This window comes from Globicephala melas, chromosome 4 (assembly GCF_963455315.2).
Source record: "Globicephala melas chromosome 4, mGloMel1.2, whole genome shotgun sequence".
Classification (NCBI taxonomy): Eukaryota; Metazoa; Chordata; class Mammalia; order Artiodactyla; family Delphinidae; genus Globicephala; species Globicephala melas.
The window spans coordinates 69,477,312-69,500,880 of record NC_083317.1 but is presented as its reverse complement, the minus strand read 5'-3'; the positions used below and the strand labels follow the sequence as shown (position 1 = coordinate 69,500,880).

General features: G+C 46.8%; 1 protein-coding gene across 20 annotated transcripts in view; it reads right to left on the bottom strand.

Moving 5' to 3' along the window:
• KALRN (kalirin RhoGEF kinase) overlaps positions 1-23,569 on the bottom strand; it is a 646,553-nt gene that overhangs the window by 354,218 nt on the left and 268,766 nt on the right. For all 20 annotated transcript variants that reach the window (XM_060298164.1, XM_030858647.2, XM_060298165.1 and 17 more), the window contains exons 7-9: positions 15,028-15,219; positions 10,837-10,968; positions 8,558-8,788 (exon numbers count right to left, since the gene is read on the bottom strand). In XM_060298164.1, the coding sequence (XP_060154147.1) occupies positions 8,558-8,788; positions 10,837-10,968; positions 15,028-15,219 (555 nt within the window). The remainder of the gene's footprint in view (positions 1-8,557; positions 8,789-10,836; positions 10,969-15,027; positions 15,220-23,569) is intronic.

The following is a 23,569-nucleotide window of genomic DNA, read 5'->3' as shown; positions in this document are numbered from 1 at the left end:
ATAAATGTCTTGCTATGGCGGGAAAAGCCATCATTTTTTTGAGAGGGCTCAGCTGAAACTCATTAGCAGGTGTACAGACTCTCTTCCCCCTTAAAACCACAGTCCTTTGCCCTGACAAATGTGATGTTGGGTGGAAGCCGGCTAAGAAACCAGCCGCCTCCCTCCCTTGGATCCCTCCACTCCCAGGCAGCCCACACCTGTCCCTTCCCAACAGGCTGAGGTGACTGGAAATTGTCTTTGTCTTTGACATCTCCCTGAAAGCATCTCCTCACATGGTGCCTTTGATTCCTGTTTGTGGTGTCACCACACTTTTCATCACTAAGGACTGAATCTCTCAAGTCAGAGGCTCTCAAACTTTAGACCGCTTCAGAATCACTTGGGGTTCATTCTAAAACCTAGGCACCACCTTACCCACACATACCGAACCAAAAAGTATACAGTAGGGTCAGATAACCTGTTCTTAACAAGACCCTACTCTGCCCAGATGATCTTAACGCCAGGGGTCTGAAACTGAGTCCCCCTAAAACGAGTTCCCCTGCCGGGTTTACGATTAACCTCTTTATCCAAAACTGTATTCCTTTTCTTGTCCTGCCCCTGTTCCCCTCAGGATTGGGGAACATCAAAGAAAAGGGGGAACTGAAACTGAGCAGGACCTTGTGAGGTCTTCCTGGATACAAAAGCCCCTCCAAGTCACCGGTTTTGGTTTGGCCTTCCCCAAGTTCCAAAGAGGAGGCTCATGCGTAATGATTAGAACAATAGAGCCACAGGACTCCCAGTTCCACCTGAAGGTATGCAGATAACAATCTGGTGCATGTCTTTGAGTTGCTCTGCAGAAACTACAACCCCCATCCAGTGGAGGATGGTGACTACATGCCGACCACAAGCAGCAGACCCCAGACTGGTTGGAACCAGAAGGTTGATGATTAAGATTCCTGAAACATCACCCTGTTACCTCACCACCAACCAATCAGAATGTCCAGCTGATCGCACACCCTGTGACTCTCACCCCTAATGTTGCCTTTAAAAGCCCTTTCCTGAAAATTATCAAGGAGTTTGGGTCTTTTGAGCTCGAGTTTCCTATTCTCCTTGCCTGTCGCCCTACAGTAAACTCTGTAGTTTCCTTCACTACAACTCGGTGTCGGTAGATTGGCTTTGCTGTGCATTGGACAAGTGGACCTGAGTTGGGTTCTCCAACAGGTCCAAGAACCCCACTTTAAAAAATACAGTCCCATATTCACACTTGACACCACCCTTGTCTTCTAACAAAATGGACGGCAATTTCCAGTGATTTTTTTTTCATAAATGCTCTCAAATCTACCCTTGTCCCATCACCTTAGCCCATGACCGTGGCCCTAGGATCTTCCCACTCCAACACAGTCCTCCTCTGGCACTAAATGACCTCAGACCTTCACTCTGATCACCTGTTTTCTCTGGTCAAAATCTTTCAATAGTTCCCCACTAGTTATAAAGTGTGAGTCTTTTATCCTTTAGCCTGGTATTCAAAGCTCCAGAAATAGCATGTTGAGGTCAAGGACATGCCGAACATAGGGGTTATCAGAAAGAAGTGACCTTGGATGGTGACTGTCTAGTCATTTGTTAACATAGTAATAAAAGAGGAATTGAGGACATTAAAGGTGTTTAAAATTGTTGTGTATCAAGAAAGCCCTGAGGCTCAGTAACTCCTGGGGAGGAACCTTCTCTCACTGCCTCCCAGGACCCACCTGATTCCCAACCCTGCCAGGTGGAGGCACCCAGGTCCTTCCTTGGAAGGTACTCATCACAGAAGGATGACTGTTCAGTCACAACAGAGTTTGCATTCAGAAAATCAAAGTGAGCACCCAGGGAAAGGCCATGATGGGCAAGGGAAGAGAAGGCAGAAAGCAGGGCAGAGAGGAATGGGGGTGAGGTACAGAGTGTGAAGGGTCCATGAAATTCCAGGCAGGAGGGTCTCAGCAAATCAGGAGCAGGCCTCTGAAGCCCATTTCCCAGCCCTGCCAATTCTAGTTGGAGGATACATGGAGAAGACTGGAACAGACCCTCTGGTACCAGCCTCCTACTATGGGTAGAGGGATGGAGCACCCCTTCTAAGATCAGTGACACCAAAGAGGCAGATGAGAAAGTTTCCCCATCCTCACTCCAATCAGAAAGCAACCCTGAGCAGCAGAGCCCTCTCTTTCTCCCCTCCCTTCCTCCCCCAATTCAGCCAAGCCTCAACCCTGCTCACTTTCTGGACTCTCACCCTGCCAGAAAGATGATAGATGATAACAGAATCATCTATTATCCACTTGAATGTATTCGAAGGATTGGATTATCACCATCAAAACTTAATTGAGAACTTTAATACTGCTAAATATGACCATGGGCAAACGGACATTATTCAAGATATATGCTACAAAGAAAAGCATCAGCAACACTGAGTTAACGTAATTATGGTTATGAAAAACAAGTGAGAATGGGTAGTGCCTGTCTTAGGGACATTTGTGTTAGAGCTAAATAACTGTAGAGAGCCATTTTATAATGATGGAGCAGGTGGGAAAGAGTGTTTGCGTGTGAGTATGACTGCCTGTGTGGGTCTTCCTGGGATGACCCAGGGATGAATGACCCCTGGGATGACTTAGGGATGAAACTCAGCTGTCAGCGGCTACACGGCAAGTCTGATCCCTTGGGACCAAGCAATCTATCAGGGCCCTTTGAGCCCTGCACTAACTTATAAACCCCTCAAGGGCAGGATCCGTGTCTCTCTGCCTTCCCACCACTTAACATAGTGCCCAGGGCATAGCAGAGAGGCTAAGAGCATGGACCTAGAGATTCAGTGGACTTGGGTTTATAGCCTTCCTCTGCCACTAGCTGTGTGACCTTGTGTAAGTTTACTTAACCTTTCTAAGCCTCAATTTCCTCATTAGTATTGATAAGATGAGGACCAAAGTATCACCCGCTTCATAGTGTTGGAAGATTAATTAAGATAAGTGAAGTGATTAGATGCTCAATTGCTCATAAAGATGATGAATCCTGAGCTATGAGCAATAAAACTTTTATAGACATATTTAATCCCAGGAACCAGATCTCAGGGTTGGAATCCAACCACCCCTCTGATGTTTGAATCTCCTCCCCAACATACCCACCAAGTAACTAGTCAGCATTCCAGATTTTTGATGACGGCCCCCCCTCGTGTATGTTCCCTCATCTCTCTGGGACTATACCCTGAGTGAGCATTTTCCTTCTTAGATGCTTTAATCATTCCTTCTTATAAGAAGAGTTCTTTTCTAGACCCATCATCATTCCAGTCACTTTTTTCTAACTAAGCATGCTGTTTGTAACCCAAAGTGCTCACCTTTTATTATGCAAAGCTGTTAATTGGATTATACAACGCCCAAACTGGTTTAGTATGATTAAGGGGCTTTAGTCACTACAGCAAGTAAAAGATTGAATTTATGGAGTTTTAAAAAATTACTCTCAAATCCTTTTTACACGTTCTTTGGCAGGCAAGAGCTGACACAGTAAAAGCTATAATTTTCCACGGGAGGCTCCAGAAGAACCTGATAGAAACAGGTGAGATTCATTCGTAGTACAAGAACCATGGACTTTAATGTTAATACACTCATTCAGAATGGAAAATCACTGAGCCAGAAAATTCTGACATCACTGCCCCTCCCTCGCTCACCTTTGGACTGCTTAAAAGCAAAACACATTACTTTTAAGGGAAGGCACTGGAGCCTCAAATGGGTCATGTCCCACCCACCCCACCAAGGCCACTCCTAACCCTTCCAGCCTGACCTCCCTCTATCGCTGCCAAGAGTAGGCACTCAAGTCAGATTTCCTCTTCCTGTCCCCTGGCTATAACTTAGCTCTCCACTTCCTGGCCTTCCCCACCTCCGTCTCCTCTGCCTGAGCTCCAAGCACCAGTGCAAATGCCATTCCACCCACAGGGAACTTTCTCTGCTCTGATTCCACCAGCCCATTGTTGTCTTGCTTCTTTGGCCCTGAACCCAGATAGCCACGTGCCGCTCATACATCCTCGGGTATATATGTCTTCTCTTGGGCCAGAGACCTCCAACTCCTAGTACAGGGCCTTGCATACAGGTGTTCCAAAGCACTTTACCAATTTATTCTTGCACCACATGGAGGGAGAAGAAGAAAGGGAGGCAGAACAGATGGCCTGCAGTGATACTCACAATGGTTGTTCTGGCTATGAAAAAATGGAATGGAGTTTGCATCTACTAGAAAGATCAAGACTAGCTACTCCTTGTTCTTCTCAGCAAAGTCAGGTCTATCTGGGCTTGAAAGGAGTCCTTTATTCTTGTGGGAAGCCACAGGGTTAGGAGAGAAGAACAGACAGAAGGTGGAGGTGAGCTGATGCTGTCATAGATGCTCTTATGGCTGTTGCTTAGTACTGTTCCACTCTAAATTGGAACAACAACAGGACTGAAAATTATTCCACTACCAACACTATGGTAGATGCACTCTATCTATGCCTTTCTGCAGCTTAATGGACCCAAGTTCCAGTTTGATCCTTAGAGACTTATTTCCATCGCCTCAAAGCCCAGAGGGGAAGAGGACACTTTTTGGGAACCAAGGGAGAGCTAGCACAGGGATGATGTGTCAGGCCAATTCTGGCTGCAGATATTTAAATGGAATCTCTTATTCACTGGTGTCTATCTTTGGTTTCAACCTCTCTGCTTTAGGCAAGGTATTCTTATTTGGGAAAAGACCACCCCCAGAAATGGCAATGGGACAAGGAGTCATGTGGGGAGAGGCTGGCTGGCTCTCCCCCATCTCTCCACTAGCAGGAGTCCCTGTCTCTTTCTCTTTCTCTTCTGTCTCTCCCCCCACCTTCCTCTTTCTCTTTCTCCTCCCAGCCCAGGTATGTCTGTTTCTCTGCTCTCTGTCTTTAAATCTCTCTCCCTTTCTTTCCCATCCTCCACTGTCTGTCTCTGTCTCTCCTCTCTCCCTGTTTCAGGGTGTGTGTATGTGGTCTGTCTTTCCCCTCTCTACGTTAGTACGTGTGTGTCCCTCCTGTCTCTCTTCTGTTCTCCATCGCTATCCACCTGGCTCTTCTCTTGTGTGGTTTTTCTGTAGGACACCTGGACTGGGAGCCAGAAGACTTAGCTTCTGGTCCTGGCACTACCATCAACTAGCTGTGTGGTTATGGCCAAGTTGCTTTACATCTCTGGGCCTCAATTTTCTTGACCCTATAGTAGGTGAGACTGAATGCTCTTCCAGGTCCCCGGCAATTCTGAGATTTTATCACTGAATGAAATGGAACTCATCAGACTCAGGAGACACCCGAGTACCACTCAAAGAGGATATGACCAAACCGAGACAATGCTGCTGCAGGATCTACTACGTGCTAGGCAGGTGCTGTGCTCATTCAGTCCAATGAGATAGGTATGTGATGGTTCCTATTTTAGAGGTGAGGAAACTGAAGCACCAGCAGTGAAGCCACTTGCCCAAGGTCCCATGGCTAAGACTTGTCAGAGTAGGATTTAAACTCAGGCCATCTGGCTCCAGAGTCCATGCTCTTATCCGTGATGCTGTATCGCCCTAGCCACCGATGCTCGCTCACAAGCTTCCCACTTAGGCTGCAGAGTAAACATCTCCAGACCCCAAATGTGCTCAAGGGTCTTGGATCCAGACTATATGGTTCAATCAATTCTCTCCTCCTTCAAGACACCAACTCTGACTTTTCACACCTCTGCCTGTAAGTGTCCCATCAACACTCTATTGCCCTGCACACCGCCTGGCAGGCTCGGGTAGCACGGACCTTTCTGTTTTCAAGTGTGTATGTCTTGTTGCCTTTCTACCTAACCAGGCATCTTGCCAGAACCCAGTGCAGTGCTGGGCCCACTGCCCAGACCCATGCTTGCTGAAGAGCTGATGAGTACCAGGATACTTCGTAGCACTGATGGTATGTCCCCGACTCCTCTGCCCGGGCTGTTAGGAAATACCTGGGATCTTCAGACTTTCACATCACAATTCCTGCAAACAGACTGCAGCTACTCGCTGGCAGCTACTGGATGGGCTGGGAGGGAGGGTTAGATGGTGTTCAATTCACAGAAGCAGACACAGGGGGCCTCCAATAATAATTTCAACTCAAGTCAGCAAATATAAAGAGAACCCCAGCTTCATGCCAGACAGCAGCAGCCACGGCTTCTGCTCTCAGGAGATACTGCAAAAGAAGAGATGCAGCATGCAAAATAAAAAATGATAGATTTATAAAATTCCAATAGCACTTTGACCTTTGAGTTAACATTATTGTTTGCGTGTGTTTGTGTATTTTTAAATAAAATCGTGGGAGCACAGAGCAGGGAAACTGTTTGTCCAGTCTGATTCTGAAAACTAGGAAAGGCTCCCGTAAGCCTGGGAGTCGGGAGACCAGAGTCCGAGTCCATCACTGGAACCACTGCGTGCGTTATATGCAGCGCTCTCTGAAGTGCCAACTCAGACACCGGTCAGGCATCAACGCGCGCTTGGGTGTCAGGAAGCATTTGAAACCCACACCACGTTTCACAGCCCTTGGTTTTCACATTTTTCTTCGTGCATCTGTCCCAGTGTCAGATATTTGGTGAGTGAGAGTTAGCTGGACAATGGGTGAGTGACGTCGTGCCCCCAGAAGTCACATTCACACGTCCCGAAAAGAACAATGGAATCAGTCATCCTGGGGAATTCAGTCCTCGTGGAAAATCCAAACCCCTTTACATCCACCTCACAATCTTCTACTTGCTTTTGGTGAGTGCCAACACTGTGATTCATCTTGTAGAGATGAATTGATAGGGCCTCCATTCCAGAAATGGTAATTTTTAGAGCGTGATGTAGAACAGTCACCGGTGTAGTTTTCGTTATACTTTTCCCCAGCTTTAGTGTAGATGTCACGATGGCCACAGAAGAGTCTGATAACAGCTGTTCCCAGAGTCCGCGTCTGGATGCTGCCCTCCTGATGGGGAAGCCTTTCGCCCACCCTCCCTGCAGCACCTCTGCCCCTCTCCAGCGCCCGTCCTAGTACAACAGCCATGAAAACAGCAGGGAGACAAAGAGCGCACCAAGGAAGCTGTACAATTCACGGCCCCGAAATCTCCAGAAGTCACTCGAAGTTCACTGAAGTGATGACACCTTCTGTGCGCCTCTGGAGGCTGCCACCTAACCGTCCCAATCACAGACCAACCCTGTGCTCTCCTGTGCTCAGAGATGACACGTTGATCTGAACAATTCCAGATGGCAGGAGTAGACAACTGAGGCATTTGCTTCTCCATCCCCAGCAAGCCCCACAAGGGTTTCAGAGCTGGGGCCAGCACATAAGCAGTGCCCATCTCTCCTGAGGCTGAAGTGTCACCTCCGATGACTCATCACTGCCCCAGACGGGGGACAGAGGCTACAAAGGAGTTAGGGCAGCCCAAGAATGGGGGACACTCCTGAAGGCCTGTCTACTCCTGGGAGTGACTGCACGGTGGTGACCCCACACCCAGAGGGTGTCACGACCCCTGATAGGATGCCCCGCTCGCCTTCCAACCTGTCTCTATCACAGGATACAGTACAAGGGCCCCCCAACAACAGTTGTGAGGGGAACCAACACTCCAAAGACATGTCCAGTTGGCTCTCAATTTTCCATGTATATTTCGACAGACTTTTCGATTACATCTGGTCAATACCGCAGGAGGTGTGGAAGGAGAGTGAAATGTTATTTTATATGTATAATCTTGAAATTATGAGGTGGTCACAGAAAGGTCTGAGAACACGAGCGCTCCCACCCCTGCCTCTAACAGTGAACCAGCAGGGAGATGATGCTAAACCTTAACTTCCATCCCCAGCTCCCAACAAGTTCTCCCTCCCCCGCAGCTATCAGTCCTCAAAGAAAAGCTCCCAGGGGTCCCCAAAGAAACAGACAGAGAAGTATGAGGGAAAAAGAATGTGTCATTTCATCCAAAAGGGCATTTGTGGCAAGGCTGTCCTTTCATAGTTAGAAACAACAATTTCTTTATTATTTGTGGTAAAGAAAAATGCTATGACTCTTATAATAACGCAAAAAACAGATTAAGCCAGGAGTAACCTCTAATCACAGAACATACAATCATCAACAGCCCTTGTTTTAAATCTAGTTTCCCAAATCCAAGCTTGCCAAAGAATCCCCTAAAGGCCCTGTACCCCACCACACCCCAACCCTAGCAGGCCACCTGCATCCCTGAGAAGTGGGCACACTGTGGGTCCAGCTCCGACAGCGCTCAGATAACCCCCTAGGTCCCGGAGCTGTCCAGAGAGCTCATGCCTGAGGGACTGTCAAGCTTCCCCCAAAGAAAACAATGTCATGACTGCAAGGAATTGCTGTCTCTCAGATTGAGCCTCCTTTCACAACACCAGAGGGTGAGAAGGCCTGTCTGTAAAGCTGCTTAAGTGAGAAGCATCAATTAACAAGTCCGGATGGTGTGGAGGGGTGAAGCTGGGGGCTGAACTGCCCTCCTCCCTCCATAAATCAGGCGTTCCCAGGCCTGATCACCTAGGTCAGGGACTTGTGCCACCTGCCTGCCTGCCTGAGACAGATGCCAGGCTCAGGGAAGCAGTCTGTTACCTGCTGGACGTCCTGCTGGAAGACGCAGAGCTGCAGCCGCTGGTGGAGCCGCACCTTGCGGTGCTGCCAGATGCTCTCGAGCCGCCGCTGGTGGTGCAGCACCTCATGCACCACGTCCAGCACCTGGTGCACTGCCTTGGAGTAGTTGGCTGTGGCCGTGAGGGACTCGGAGTTCCCGGGACTCAGGGGACGCTGCAGCACGTCCAGCAGCGCTTTGCCATCCTGGCTGACCTGTAAGAGGGAAAGAGGTCAAGTCCAGGGAGTAGAGGGGCAGGAGGGGCACAGGGAGGCAAGGCAAGCCCGCTGGCAACCCTGATGAGGACTGAGAATCTCAGTCCTACCAACACCCATGACAACCAAGGAGTGTGCCACCAGAGCTGCCACAGTGCCCAGCATGCAGCCCGGGGAGGGCCGAGCACCCCAGAATCCTGAGGGAGAGGAGATGCTGGGGCTGCAGCCAGTTGTCTGCGAGACCCCGAATCACTGTGTCCCTCCCCCTTGAATTTCAGCTTCCTGAGGGCAGGGACTCTGCCTTGTTTATCTCGTCCCACGCCTGGAAGAGTGCCTGACACTTGGTACTTGGTAAGTATTTACTTGATAAATATTCTTTTTTTTTTTTTTGCGGTACGCGGGCCTCTCACCGCTGCGGCCTCTCCCGTTGCGGAGCACAGGCTCCGGAGGCGCAGGCTCAGCGGCCATGGCTCACGGGCCCAGCCGCTCCGCGGCATGTGGGATCTTCCCAGACCGGGGCACGAACCCGTGTCCCCTGCATCAGCAGGCGGACTCCCAACCACTGTGCCACCAGGGAAGCCCCTTGATAAATATTCTGACTGACTCATTGACTAGGTCAGGCAGCAGATCTTCGTTTCAGAAAAGAAGCTGAATATAAGTTGACACCATAAACCTCTCTCCCTCTTCCGTCCTCACCTTCCTCTACCTAGCTCTAAACTTCTAGGTGTGTGACCAGAGGCAAGTTATTGACACTTAACCCCTTTGGGCCTCAGTTTCCTTGTTTGTGAAGCAGGAATAGAAATGGTACATACCCCATAGAATTGCGGTAAAGATTAAACGAGCTAACACATGCAGGGCACTTAGAAGAGGGCCCAGCAGGTACTGGCTACCAAGTCTACCTTTATCATCATCAGCAGCATTTTTCCCTCCTTTACTTCCTTGTCATTTTCTTTCTTTTATACTTACCCTTCTTTTGCTCTCCTTCTACACAACCTCCTTTTTTCTTCTCCTGAAAGTGGTAACATCTCTGTCTTTCCAGAACACGCAGAATAAGGGAGGGACCCTTAGACTGTGGACACAACGTCCATGCTCCTGGGTTCCCCAACACTCACCCTCAGTGCTGAAACCAGTGGGGGGTGACATTCCCTGCCATTCCTCACTGGATTCCTGGCAATATTTCTGGAAAGTGGCATCATCTGATTGACACCTGTGGCTCCAGTGCTTGGCAGATTATCCAGCGAGCACGTGCCTTTCTAATTTAAAACCATGGTGACTAGGGTATTGATAGGAATTTTAAGACCCCAGATTAATCTGGTTAACAAGGAAGTCAAAGTTGGTTTGGAGTTGAAACGGCCTTTTCCTTCCAGCAAGGTCTGAAAGGAGGTGTGCTTGGTCCGAGTTAAGAAGGCAGTTTTTTCCCCTTCTAACTTGTACCAGGCTCCCAGCCTTTGAGTTTTCAGCAGAAGAGCCTTTTAGCTTGTCCTTCACTTCCACAGCAGCTTCTCACTCCTGCAAACGCTTATCTCCAACCTGTGGTGAGTTGTGCTCTGGACCTTCCAGTGAGAACATTAGTATTTTTTGATGAGCTGCTTCATAAAAGGGGTGGCAGGGCTAGTGTGTGCATGCCCGTTCACCAGACAGAAAGCAACTCCAGAGGAGCACAGCCTTGCTTTCCTTCCACAGAAGAGACAGTCTGGTCTTCACAAATAGGGTGAGGTAGGGTGTGTGTGTGTGTGTGTGTGTGTGTGTGTGTGTGTGTGTGTGTGTGTGTGTGTGTGTGTGTGTGTGTGTGTGTGTGTGTGTGTGTGTGCGTGTGCGTGTGTGTGTGTGTACACGCATGTGCACTAAGGCAGTTCCTGCCAATGGCTGCATTTCGACATCATCATTAACAGATCAAGGATCTTAAAGATGTTTCCAGAGGGAGAAAAATGGCCTCTCTTCTTCTTAGTCCAACTCAGGCTATTTCATAGCACACAGGCCGGTACTCTTGCCACACCCCCATACCCCTATACACAGCCAGAACCCCTGGGTGTCCGCTGGGTTCTCACCTCTGTGTAGGCCTGCGTCACCTGCTCATACAAGGACTGGTGGTGGTGGATCGCCAGCTCCAGGTCCTGCATCTCAGACGGCAGGCCACCTTCGCTGCACATCTTGCACCAGGCGTCCACTCCCGACAGGAACTGGAAGAAGATGCCGGCTGGGTCAGTGTGGGAGCACTGGGGGCGGGCAATGGGCAGATTATGTACAGACAGTCAGATACCTTGGGAAGAAGCATCAGGAACTCTGGAAGCCTTCAGAGACCACTGCAGACAGTGGAGTTTTTTCTTTAATTTTACAAACACCAACCCCAGGTAAGAAGTCAGACCCAGTACCTGTTTAGGAAGTATGGTTTCCACAAAGAAAGATGACTATTATGAAACTGCTGGGGGTGGGAGTTGTCTTCATGTTCAACAGGTTATATCCACACACTGATGATAAAATACAGGTGTGCAAACAGCTCACTACGACATGTGTATGTGAGAGCTTCTTGTCCTGTGCACACTCACAGGTACAAGTGAGAGGCAACATATAATTAAATGGGATGTTTCCACACATGTGCTTTATAGTGTGGACATTGAGCTGTGAAGAGCAGCAAAGAATGCCTCATTCAGGCCCATCAGGCACCCCAGGGAACCCGCAGAGACCATTCCCACAGAGGATGGAGATTAACACTCAAAAAGATCCCTGCTATTGGGTCAGAACCCCAAGGGGTGGGAGAGGGGAGGGCAGCTCAGCGGGACAGACTGTACTGTGTCTAGAGTGGCTCCTGGGCTGTGATATATAGATACAGATCTTGACAGACATCAAATTATTTAAAAATTAAAATTAACAACTGTGGGAGACTATGGGTCTCCATGCACAAAGGGTGAGCTAACTGAAATCACTCAGATTTATTGGGTGGAAAATACACCTCTAAAATGCAAATCATTCTTCACCCAACAGTCTGGAGTGGTTCTGTCTGTGATTCTTCTTGCCTGGGTGCACAGCTCCATTTAAATTAATTGCCTAAATACCTTTATATCTCATTGCCTAGAACAGCCCATCTGAGGACAATAAAGAGCTGCCTACATAAATGCATTGAAAAATTAGCCTTGAATCCACTGTTTGCATGCGTGTGTGTGTGTGTGTGTGTGTGTGTGTGTGTGCTTTCCAGCTAAAAAGAAGCATGATTAATGAGTTTCCCTGAAGGACTGGCAATACCCGAGAAATTGCATTAAAAAATAGATACAAATAAAATTGCTTCTCATCTAAACTAATCCAAGTCAGGAAACAGCAAACAGAAGCTGAGTCCTCCAGTTACTCTCAATCCGGGTACTGCGCTTCTACAACTGCCTGAGTCCCCCTCTGGGTATCGCGTCAGCTTTCAGTCCTTAGCCACCTGGCTGTGGCAGTGGATCTTTCATTCTGTATGTTTTTGATCGCAGTAAGCCGTCTCCTAACGATGCTGGCAGAGCGCTGGGTGACACCCAGGATCAGGCTGCATGTGCTTGCTAATACCTCAGAAGCTGCTTGCTCCACCAACAACCATTTCATAAAGGAACCTGGAAGTAACTTGACAGTGTGTGTCAGTCGTGGGGGGAGCACCTCTTCAAGGTCTTTGGGATTTCTTTGTAATACTCTAACCAGAGTCCTATAGTGGATCCCACGAAACGGTCATCTCGAGGAGAGAAAGACAGAGACAGAGGGAGGCACTGAACCTCCCTTGCCAATCTGGAGAAACCTTGAACAAAGCGTGCAAATAATAGGTTGAAGAGAGGACAGGAGATCAGACGTGAATATTCTCAGGTACTACCACCATCATCTTAAAAAAACAACAACAACAAAAGGCTAGATTCCTCTCAATGTGTAGGGCTGCTCTTGACTTATAACACAAGTACTTTCAGTCTTTGGGAAGGTCTCAGATGGAAACAGACACAGGTGGAGGAAATACAAAGACACCAACAGATCTTTGGTGATGTCTACCATTTAAAAAACACACTAAGCACCTAATAGATTCCATCTCTAATCCTTGTAACAGTGCTGTGAGATTTATGATCATCCCCACATTAGAGACGAGGAAACAAGCTCAGAATGTTGAGGTGACCTGCCTAAGAGTTAATGATTAGAACTTACCCGTGTCTGGCATCAAAACCTAGACTCTTTATTTCTTTCTTTTTTTTTTTTTTTGTGGTACACGGGCCTCTCACTGTTGTGGCCTCCCCCGTTGCGGAGCACAGGCTCCGGACGCACAGGCTCAGCGGCCATGGCTCACGGGCCCAGCCGCTCTGCGGCATGTGGGACCTTCCCGGAACCCGTGTCCCCTGCATCGGCAGGCAGACTCTCAACCACTGCGCCACCAGGGAAGCCCGACACCTAGACTCTTTCAATTATTCCATGCTGCCTTCCATGTTAGGTGGGTAACAGAGGAAGAGTTTTAAGGTATAACCTTGTGTCTGACTCTGTGTTAACTGTGAGCTATCCAAATGTCATACAAAGAAAGAAATTTAGGGGTTAAGACCATAGGCTTTAATGTTAGACACACCTGATCCCAGATGCCTATCGATTAATTGTGTGATTTTCACAAGGGTATATTAATAAACTTTTAATAACCAGCATATATGTGTGTATGTAATATACACACAAGTGTTATAAACTTTACTGCTATAAAAGATGTGTAGCACATAATTTACAAAGAATAATAACACAGAATGCTTATGATAAATTCCATGTAACGAACTGATTCTCACATATGCTTTTGTTTGTAAACAACAAACTTATATAGTTCCAACACAAAAGCTGGTTGATATTTTCACTTTTGTTAAGATGTAAGACAAAAGTGAAAAATACCTGGAGACTTATGTCAGAACATTACTCATTCATCAGTGATTTTAAGTGACTTCTCTGCTAAATGCAACAATAGTTTTTGAATATCAGAAGAATATTTCCTTGATTTTGTGTTCTATTCACAATGCAACAGCTATACACAGGGCACATTTTTAGGCTTAATCTGCATTTTAAAATATTTCCTCTCTCATTTTCTTACGATTCTAGACAATCAATAAAACAACAAATCAAGCCCTGGTTTCTAACACTTGATGATTTCCATGGTGTAAAACTTTTATCTTGCCCTATTTCAGGCTACCATTGCAACATCACCAAATATGTAGTTGGGATGAGGTGATCAGTCGCACACAACTGTATACTATTACCACAGACATAAATGTTGACAAAGAGACAAATGGTAACTCTTGCTGGCTTTGCTTAACATTCAAACAGGAAGGAACCCAGAGCCTATTTACATTCTGCTTAGTAGTTTATTGTTGTGTGTGTGTGTGTGTGTGTGTGTGTGTGTGTGTGTGAGAGAGAGAGAGAGAGAGAGAGAGAGAGTGTGTGTATATAACACAGAAATAATCTCAAGAACATAGAAAATAATAAAATCTAGTAAAATAATTGAAAATGATGAGTTTTGAGTATTTATTACCTTTGCTTTTAATGTGATATATTTAATTTAAATTTATATAGTTTAAAGTAATGGCTATGTTTAACAACCAGCTCATAAAATTCCTGAAAATGTAACCATTGGCTCTCCCTAAGCTGGTTAGAGTCAGCTCCTGCATGCCACTGGATCTCAGGCAGCTTACTTAATCTCTCTGAGCTTCCCTGCTCCTCTCTGTAAAATGGGTTAGTAATGTCACTGGCCAATGCCAGTAAGTAAATGGCAATAATTATTATTTCTGTTCACTGTATTATTATTACATTATTATTATCCACAGCAAATGCTTCATGTAAAGTTATTTTCCCCCTGTTCTCAGCACTCAATGATCAGTTTAGTTTCACCCCTTTGGTCTATGCTTATGGAATGCAAACTAAGCAGTCAACACACACACACACACACACACACACACACACACACACACACACGTGCACATGCGTGCACACACACGTCCAACAATAAACTACTAAGCAGAATAGTTAGCTCTGGGTTTCTTCCTGTTTGAATGTTAAGCAAAGCCTCCAAGAGTTACCAATGTCTCTTTGGGTACACAGGGGCCATGACAGTACTAGAACATGGGCTGTTGTCAAAACTACTCAGCACGGTCTTTGGTGTTTCAAAAAGAGAGGAGGGTCTCTCTACACCTCAGTGTATGTCCTCCCAGCCTGCCCTGCCCTGCCCCTGCCCCTCCCACCACCAGAGGCCACAGCAGCTCCCTTGGCCTTACCTGCTCAGCCTTCTGATGGAACACAGCAGACATGGCGAGGATGGTGCTGCGCTCATCCAGAGCGGCCGCGAAGCTCTTCCACTCCTGGTCCAGCTGCGTGGAGATCTGCTTGATTTGCTGCGAGGCGTAGTGGCCGGCCTCTGAGAGGCGGGAAGCCACGGACATGATGCGGTTGATGTTGACATAGGCGTTCTGGGAAGCAAGGGAGAGCGGGTGCTTAGTGGGGCAGGCTGAAAAGGCACCCACAGAGCACCCTGGGCTGGGGGAATACGTGGGGAAGGAGGCTACCCAAAACAAAAAGTTTGAGAGAGGCCAGTATCGGCCACATTAACATATCCCTTTTGAGCCCGAAGGAGGTCTTTGTTTATATTATGACATTTCAGCAGATGGCAGGTACAGTAACTGAGCCCCTTCATTTTGAGGACCAGCACAGTTTTTGTGCCAACTATTAATGCCCACGAATGCAGTCACTTTACATGGACTACCTTAATGATCCTCATGATCATCTTATGAGGTCACGCCATGGGGACAGCACGGTACTTCCAAGAGTTTCTCTCCGGAAGCAACGGCTCAGACCAGGGCAAAAGCCTGAGGAGGCAAAGGCACCTCTCTCAACTCAGGAGAGAGCTGTACCCAGGGCATTACTGCCAACTACAACAGGGCAGCAGTGCTCACAAAGAGGGCAAAGGACACACGTCACAGGATGACCACACATCTTCCTACCACTAAGTGAAGACTTTGCTGCCCCCTGTTCCTACCCCCACCAAGAGAGCAGGTGAATAAATAAATAAAGAGAGCGTACGAAGCCACAATATCCACGCTTAAAGTAAGATCTGTGGAGCCCTTTCTTATCCCTACGTGACTTAGGAACATCTCCCCACCTGACCCCAAAAAGGCATCTGTGGGGCTCTCCTGGCCCTGCTGACTCCTCTCACCCTGTGTTTTGTTCACATTCCTTCCCATCTTTGATTGCCAATTAAAAATTCATGACCATGTGTGTCATTCCTTACTAGGCCAGCAGAAAACTCTACAGGAGGAAAGAAGACAAAAAAATCCACAAACGCACAAACAAAGACAGTAGTGAGCATGATTATTTTTAACTGCTACCTCCTATTAATTGTCGGAGGTGTCAAAACAATCAAGTAATATTGTAGCACCTACAGGGAGTTATTCTGACTCACACAATGTCTGTCTGAAGGAGGACTAGGGTGGCAGGTTGCTTGCACACCTCTGTTCTTTGTTATGAATCTTCTGATATGATAATAAATATTCTTCGGTAACGGCATTTTCTCTTGGCTCTATTAGCTCAGCGGTAGTTCATTAATAATGGGTAAGTTTAATGAAGGTTCTTTATTTTCCTTTCCCTCTTCCCTCATGGTCCGCATTCATGTTCGCTGTCCTGACCTCAAGCACTCCATCCCAAACCTGAGCCAGGTTGATAAGGTCTCTCTTCATTTAAAAGGTCTCTGTGGAAGTTTAAGAGGTTAAGTGAAGCACTTGAACACAAATCCATCCTGATGTCTGATGATCCCCATGCGTAACCTCTTTCTTTAGTCTGGCCTGAGACCTTTCTGACTAGTACGTTTCCTTAATAGAACTAGAATATTACTAACTCTTATTATTTGAAATAACTATCCTTCAAAGACTTAGGAATCATTATCAGTCCTGTTTTCTGAGTTAGGACCCAGATTCTTCTTAAAATTAAACTCTATTTATAGAACTGACAGAAAAACCAACTCTGAATTAGAAATAGAAGGAAAGAAACGGGGGGATAAAAGACATATACTAATTTTAATAGCTCTGTCTTTTAAGAGACTAACATTAGGATTTCCACCAAATTTCCTGCTTGGGTTCCACCCAAAGCAGACCTTGAAACAAGGATTTGGGGCAGACTGTTTATTTGGGTGTGATCCCAGAAAGCACAGTGAGGGAGTAGGCAAGTCAACGAGGGAAGGGAGGCAAATAAAGAAAGGATGTGTCCATTAGTGGATTACTGCTGTGAGCATTTGGGGGTCATCTCTCCTGAAACCTTTGAGGGACTGCGTAGAACACACGTCTGAGCATCCCACTGGGAGATGAGGGATCTGGGGTATTTATGCACAAGTCCCATCACTCATGGTTGAAGGTCTCTCCTGGAGTTACTCCCTGGCATTTCCAGCCTGACCTACACACAGGCCAAGCATAGTCCCCAGGTCAGAGAGTGACCATGGGCAGAGAAACACAGGAAGCTGTCGCTGTGCATGGGAACGGTCTGCAGATGACCCTCGGGGAGGACTGAGGGGATATGAGTGGGACAATGGCAGCATCTAGTAAAGCTGCCCTTCCAAACTGGATTTGAATCCTGGGAACCCTCCCCACGCCACACACATTTCTCCAACTCTGTCTAGTGTGGTTGGGTTTTCCTGTCATGGGAAAGACCTTCGTATCCTTTGGCCAGAAGGGAAGCAAGAACAGCAATAAGACAGGGTGTGGCCTGTCCCCGGGGTCTCTCGTGTGCATCTTATGGTTGCCTGGCCCTTTGTCATCACTGGCTGTTTATACTCTCCCCCCACAGGGAAGCTGGGGAGGTGCGTTTCTGCTCACTTTTAGGAAGAACTTTCTAGCTATTAGAGATGTTGAACTGTGGCTGCCTCTGGAGGCTGTTAACACCTTGTCACTCCTTCAAATATTTATGGAGAGTGGGCCAGGCTTTGTGTTGGGGGCTGTGGGAGATCAAAGACAAAGAGGAAAGAGACAGGATTCCTGCCCTCAGGGGCTCACAGCTGAGACTTAAAAAGAGTCCTCAAATAACTGTAATTTAAGCAAAATGAAGTAAGTGTTATGACAGAGGTAGAGGCAACTCGCAGTGGGGATGCAGGGGGAAGGGATATGAACCACTGGCAAGGATGTTGAGAAGGGGCTTCCTGCTCAGAAGGGGGTGGTGAGGTTGGCAGTCCTCCAAGGCCCCCTTCAACCCTTAAGCCTGTGATCATAAATGAAAGCTAAAAACAAACAAACAAAAAAAGACCACAGCTTACACTTCACATTCTAGAGACTAGCACAGTAAATGCCTTTTTGTTTCCTTATCGGTGGGCAGAGAGATGTCTTACTAAAGCTAACAAATGATTACACTTCACACAAGAAGTAGAGGCAGTATTCCTCACAAAAGAGGGACAAGTATAATGTTGACTCATGAATTTGCTCACTGTGCTTCTCTACAGCCCCTTTGAAGAACAGCAAAACGCTGCAGGCAAGTCACATGGCCCAAGTTCATCATCACCTTCTTTATCTCCCTCCAGCTTAGAACCTGAGACAAATAGGCAGAGAGATTCTAAACTGGAGTCACAAACCAAATGACAAGAGAAGAATGGCGGAGAAGGTCTCACATGACTTAAAAGGACAGAGCAAGGTTAAGAATCCAAATAAACAGGGTGCTTAGTCGTTAGGCACAAATGACACGTCTTGGCCTTGGGTCAATCCCTCTGTGTAGTTTTTCTGTGTCACTGTTTATGCCTCTGTTAAAGAGCACCTGGGACTCCCGTCTGTCCTGGGGACATGGCCAGGGGGAATGCATATTCTGACTCTTCATGGCCTTTCCATTTTCTACCAGCTGCCTCCTCTACGCCCTCCCACCTGCCGGGCTCTGCCGTTCTTCCCTGCCAGCCTTCAATGCCCTTCCAGCTGCAGAGCTGTCCGTCAGTCGAGGGCATCAGCGTTGCCGGGTCAGGAGTCAGATGTGAGTTCTCGTCCAGCCCTGGCACTCGCTTAAGATGTCACTTGCCTCCTCTGTGCCTCAGCTTCCTCAGCTGTAAGATGAACTAAAGATCTCAGACATTCCATTTCTGAGTAAGCAGTGTCCAGTGTCGGCGCCATATAACCAGTCCTCCAGGTGTACCCTGTTCATGGAGGGCACGCAGATGGAACGTAGAGAGAACTTAGGCGGTCACCGTCTTCTTCTGTCTCATCTCCAGTGCCTGGGGGAATACTGACTAAATCTAGACCTCATTCTACGGAGGAGGTGGGGCATATACTGAAGCAACAAGGGAGACAAAGCTGTCAAGTGTCCACGTGCAATGGGATGGTTTTAAACAGAAGAGGAACGTGATCTGGTTTATGCTTTCAAAAAACTGCTCTGTTCACTAAAGGGCTGGCAAGGGGACACCTACGTGGAGTGAGACCAAGAAGAGCAGTGCGGCCCACCCCAGAGGGACATGTAGCCCAGCCTCGGCTGTCCACATGCCTCAGCCCCTCAGCCCAGCTCTGCTTTCTGCACTGTCGTGCCAGGGCCACAGCTCGAGCTGGGTGACCAAGGGCCAGCTGCTCCCCTCTCCCTCTTCTCTGCAGCCCCTTCCCCTGAGCCGAGCTGCCTAGACTAACCAGCTTCCCTGGTCAGAAATTAACAACATGACTAATAATTCTAGCTTAGTGAGTATCTTCTTAAACTCTTACCTCAAAACTGCTTTATGAATTTAAACCCCTCCCACCATATCAGTGCTGCTATTATTATTATCATTATTCAAAGTATTGCACTGTCCAAGGTTTAAACACGATCTACCCTGCAGAATGCCATGCACCTGCAGCCTGGCCTGCTGCATCCTCCATCCCACCCTATCTGCCCTCAAAGGCTCTCCTCCGATCATTTCGGTCACAAATAGGAAAAATAACTAAATTCCAACAGAATCGTCCTAACTCAAAACCCTCTATATTTACACCCTGTCCCCACTTTTGTTGCCTACAAAATTCTCTGTTTTCTCATTTCACTCCTGCAGCCATTAAGTGGAGATCACAGGATGGATGGCTAGACCCTTCTCCTGAGGTCTTGTCTCCTGCTGTGATTAACTGAAATCTATGGAACAAAGTCATTCTGCTGAAAGAACGATTTGGCAGAATCTTTTTTTTTTTTTTTTTTAACCCGGCTGAAGCTTGATGAAAGTTTTCAGCCCTGCCAAAGGCTCTCACTTTGAACCTGGCTCCTGGCTGCCCCGACTGGCTACAAAAATATGCAAAGTTGCTTGCAAGATAATGATAACTCTCCACTTAAAAACCCAGCTAAATTTTCTCTTTAAATGTAGTCTCTAATGTGGTATACTCTGAAAGAGACACTGGCTCTTCTAGAAAAAATCATTTGATGCAAGCTATCATTTTGGTAACCTAGGGTCTGTGTCAGGGGCTGATTGTAAGAGCAGATCCTTTCTGAGTACATGTATTATTTGAATCCCATTCACTTCACTCCTAAAATAAGGAGTGAATTTTACACTCCTGTGGTTGTAGGTCCCCACCCTGAATCATAAACTCCCTCCTGTGGGTTACATGAGATAACATAAAGCATCCGGTCAGTTGCCTGGCATATAACTGATAACTCAAAGAATGTCATATCTTTTCCCACATCCAATTCCAGCACATTGGTGTTAACTCTCCAAGTTAATTGCAAACCAAATCAAAGTATTAGTAAAAAGTAAAACAAAAGAAAAATCTATTAACTATTCCAACTAGAGACAAATATTCCAATGAGTCCAGAGTCCCACTGTACTTCACAGAAAGCTTGCCACAAAGTCCCCTACTCTTCCTGAGGAACACTCCCTTGCACAGGGGCCTGCCACATGGGCCCGCCACATGGGCCCAGCCCCACATCAGGCAAAGCTGGCCTAGCTGCCTGTCAGGCCACTGCCCTGCAAACTACAGCCTCTGTGTTGGCAGATGCCCTACCCCTAGGATTCAAGAGTCTAGGGCCCTGAACTGTGCACAGGTCTGTCTTTGACCCAGAAAGATTGGAGAGTTCAGAATCAGCCAGTGACTAGCTCTGTGATCCATGCCCTTTCAACCTTAAGTCAGAAAAATAGAGGCCTTTGTCTCTTGGGATAGCCTTCTTAAGGTGTCTCCACTACCTTGACATGTGTGAGCCACACCCAGAGCACCCAGAAGTGGGAATGTCCCATGTTCACACAAGGGGACAGATCCATCTCCTTATCACTGGCCGTACTGCAAAAGGTGGCCGAAACCTCCTCCCCAGGCCAGGCGTGGCGGCCCGTCACTTTGTTGTCCAGGGGGGACGTTTCTCCTCCTCACCTCCAGCACAGCAGAGGGGAGTCACTGAAGAGCTGTCTCATCTCTGCAAGGAATGAGTCCTGGGCACAGGGTTCTCAATTCCATTCTGCACAACGGGGCTGCAGCTTTTAAATTATCCTCATGAAAACGGAAGTTGTGTTCTGTCAGATCATCACAGAAGGTGAGGTCAACTACCACAGAGGGGCCACTTTCCTGAAAGCGGCTCAGTCCTCTAGACAAGCCCTGGAGACCTTGTCTCTCCAAATCCAAAACTCCAGGGAGGGAGGCCAGGCAAACAACCGGCCAAGGGCCAGGGTACTCAGCAAAATCATTTGGGTCAAATGCAAAGTGAATGTTAAATCAAAATGTGAACTATAAAATACATAAACAGTACAGCCTCAGCTGAGAAAAATATTATGCAAACCAGGGAAGCACACCCAAAGGTTACTGAACGCTATTTTGTACTAAATATGCATAGTGGCAGCGGGGTTGAGGGGAGACTTTTCTTTAGGGTCTTTTTCTCATCTTAATTCTCTTGTGTATAGAGAAGCTTTTTAATTTTATTTATTTATTTATTTTGCGGTACGCAGGCCTCTCACTGTTGTGGCCTCTCCCATTGCGGAGCACAGGCTCCGGATGCACAGGCTCAGCGGCCATGGCTCACGGGCCCAGCCGCTCCGCGGCATGTGGGATCTTCCCGGACCGGGGCACGAACCCGTGTACCCTGCATCGGCAGGTGGACTCTCAACCACTGCGCCACCAGGGAAGCCCTAGAGAAGCTTTTTTAAAAAATAATTTTGAGATTTTATATATATATATATATAAATATATATACACACACAGTAATTGAGGTAAAATGTTCTTAAAACTATACAGAGGAAATATACATTATTTTATCCCCCAGCCCTTTCCCTCCCCAGTCAAAACACCAAATGTCTATGAGTGATGGAGCTAAGGGAGAATTTATGTTCAACCTTCTAATTTTATCAAACTCATTCTCTTTACTGACACACAAAGGTTGTTTCTAGTTTTTGCTTTTGGTTTTTTTTCCCCCTCTACAAATAATGCTAGGGGTTGTAGTTTATTTTTAATGGCCAAAAAGTTCGTTCGGTTAATGAATACATTGTTCAATAAAGTTCTTGGTGAAAACGAAAAACGTCTTTATTTTTACTTAAAACCGAATGAACTTTTTGGCCAAACCAATAATAGATTTGGTATTTAAAATATTTTTTAGTTTTAAAAATTATTTTAATGTGTCTTTAATTTTTTTTAATTTATTATTATTATTTTTTGTGGTACACAGCCCTCTCACTGTTGTGGCCTCTCCTGTTGCAGAGCACAGGCTCCGGACGCGCAGGCTCAGCGGCCATGGCTCACGGGCCCAGCCGCTCCGCGGCATGTGGGATCTTCCCGGACCGGGGCACGAACCCGTGTCCCCTGCATCGGCAGGCGGACTCTCAACTACTGCGCCACCAGGGAAGCCCTAATTTATTATTATTATTATTTTATTTTATTTGTTTATTTTTGGCTGCATTGGGTCTTTGTTGCTGCGCATCGGCTTTCTCTAGTTGCGGCCTGCAGAGGCTACTGTTCGTTGCAGTGCACGGGCTTCTCATTGCGGTGGCTTCTCCTGTTGCGGAGCACAGGCTCTAGGCGTGCGGGCTCAGTAGTTGTGGCACGCGGGCTGTAGAGCACAGGCTCAGCAGTTGTGGTGCACGGGCTTAGTTGCTCCGTGGCATGTGGGATCCTTCTGGACCAGGGCTCAAACCCGTGTCCCCTGCATTGGCAGGCAGATTCCCAACCACTGCGCCACCAGGGAAGCCCTCTGTATCTTTAATTTTAATAGATTTGGTCAGGTTGCAATCCATGAAAGCTGTAACTACTCAAATGTCCCTGTATCTTTTTACTTTGGTAAAGCATTTGTTTTACAAGTAAAGTACAATTAATGTACAAGTGAAATAGGCAAGTTTTAGTGAGCAAATTATGCTTTAAGAAGGAAAAGAATACAAACACACTTCAGTTAAAGTTTTTAGAAGCCAAGTTCATATGATAATCTCATTTTACAGTTAAAAAAAAAATACTAAAACTCAGATATTTCTTGCTTGAATCCACCTAGTAGGTGATTAAAAAATCTGTTTGATCAATTAAGTGGTATATTCAAAGTCACAAAAAGAGAGGTAAATTGGGACTAGACTCAGGTCTCCTGATTCCTAGTCTGCATCATCCTTCTGCTTATACTACCTTTTTCTCATGCCCTGCAGATAATATTAAGTTTTTGTTTTGTAACACTCAAAGAGAGCCATGAGGAGAATTATTTGGAGATTTTCCCATACAGCTTTCAGAGGCTTCATGAGTAACATTCAGAATCTGTAAGAAATAGATTGTGCCAAAGCAATGGAAAAAGCTGAACCTCACCTCCTTTTTCCAGATTAATAGTACCATATGATCGCTTACATCTTTGCTAGTATGAAACCCACTTTGGGTCCTGAAGCTGTTAAAGCATCAGCTTATGATTAAT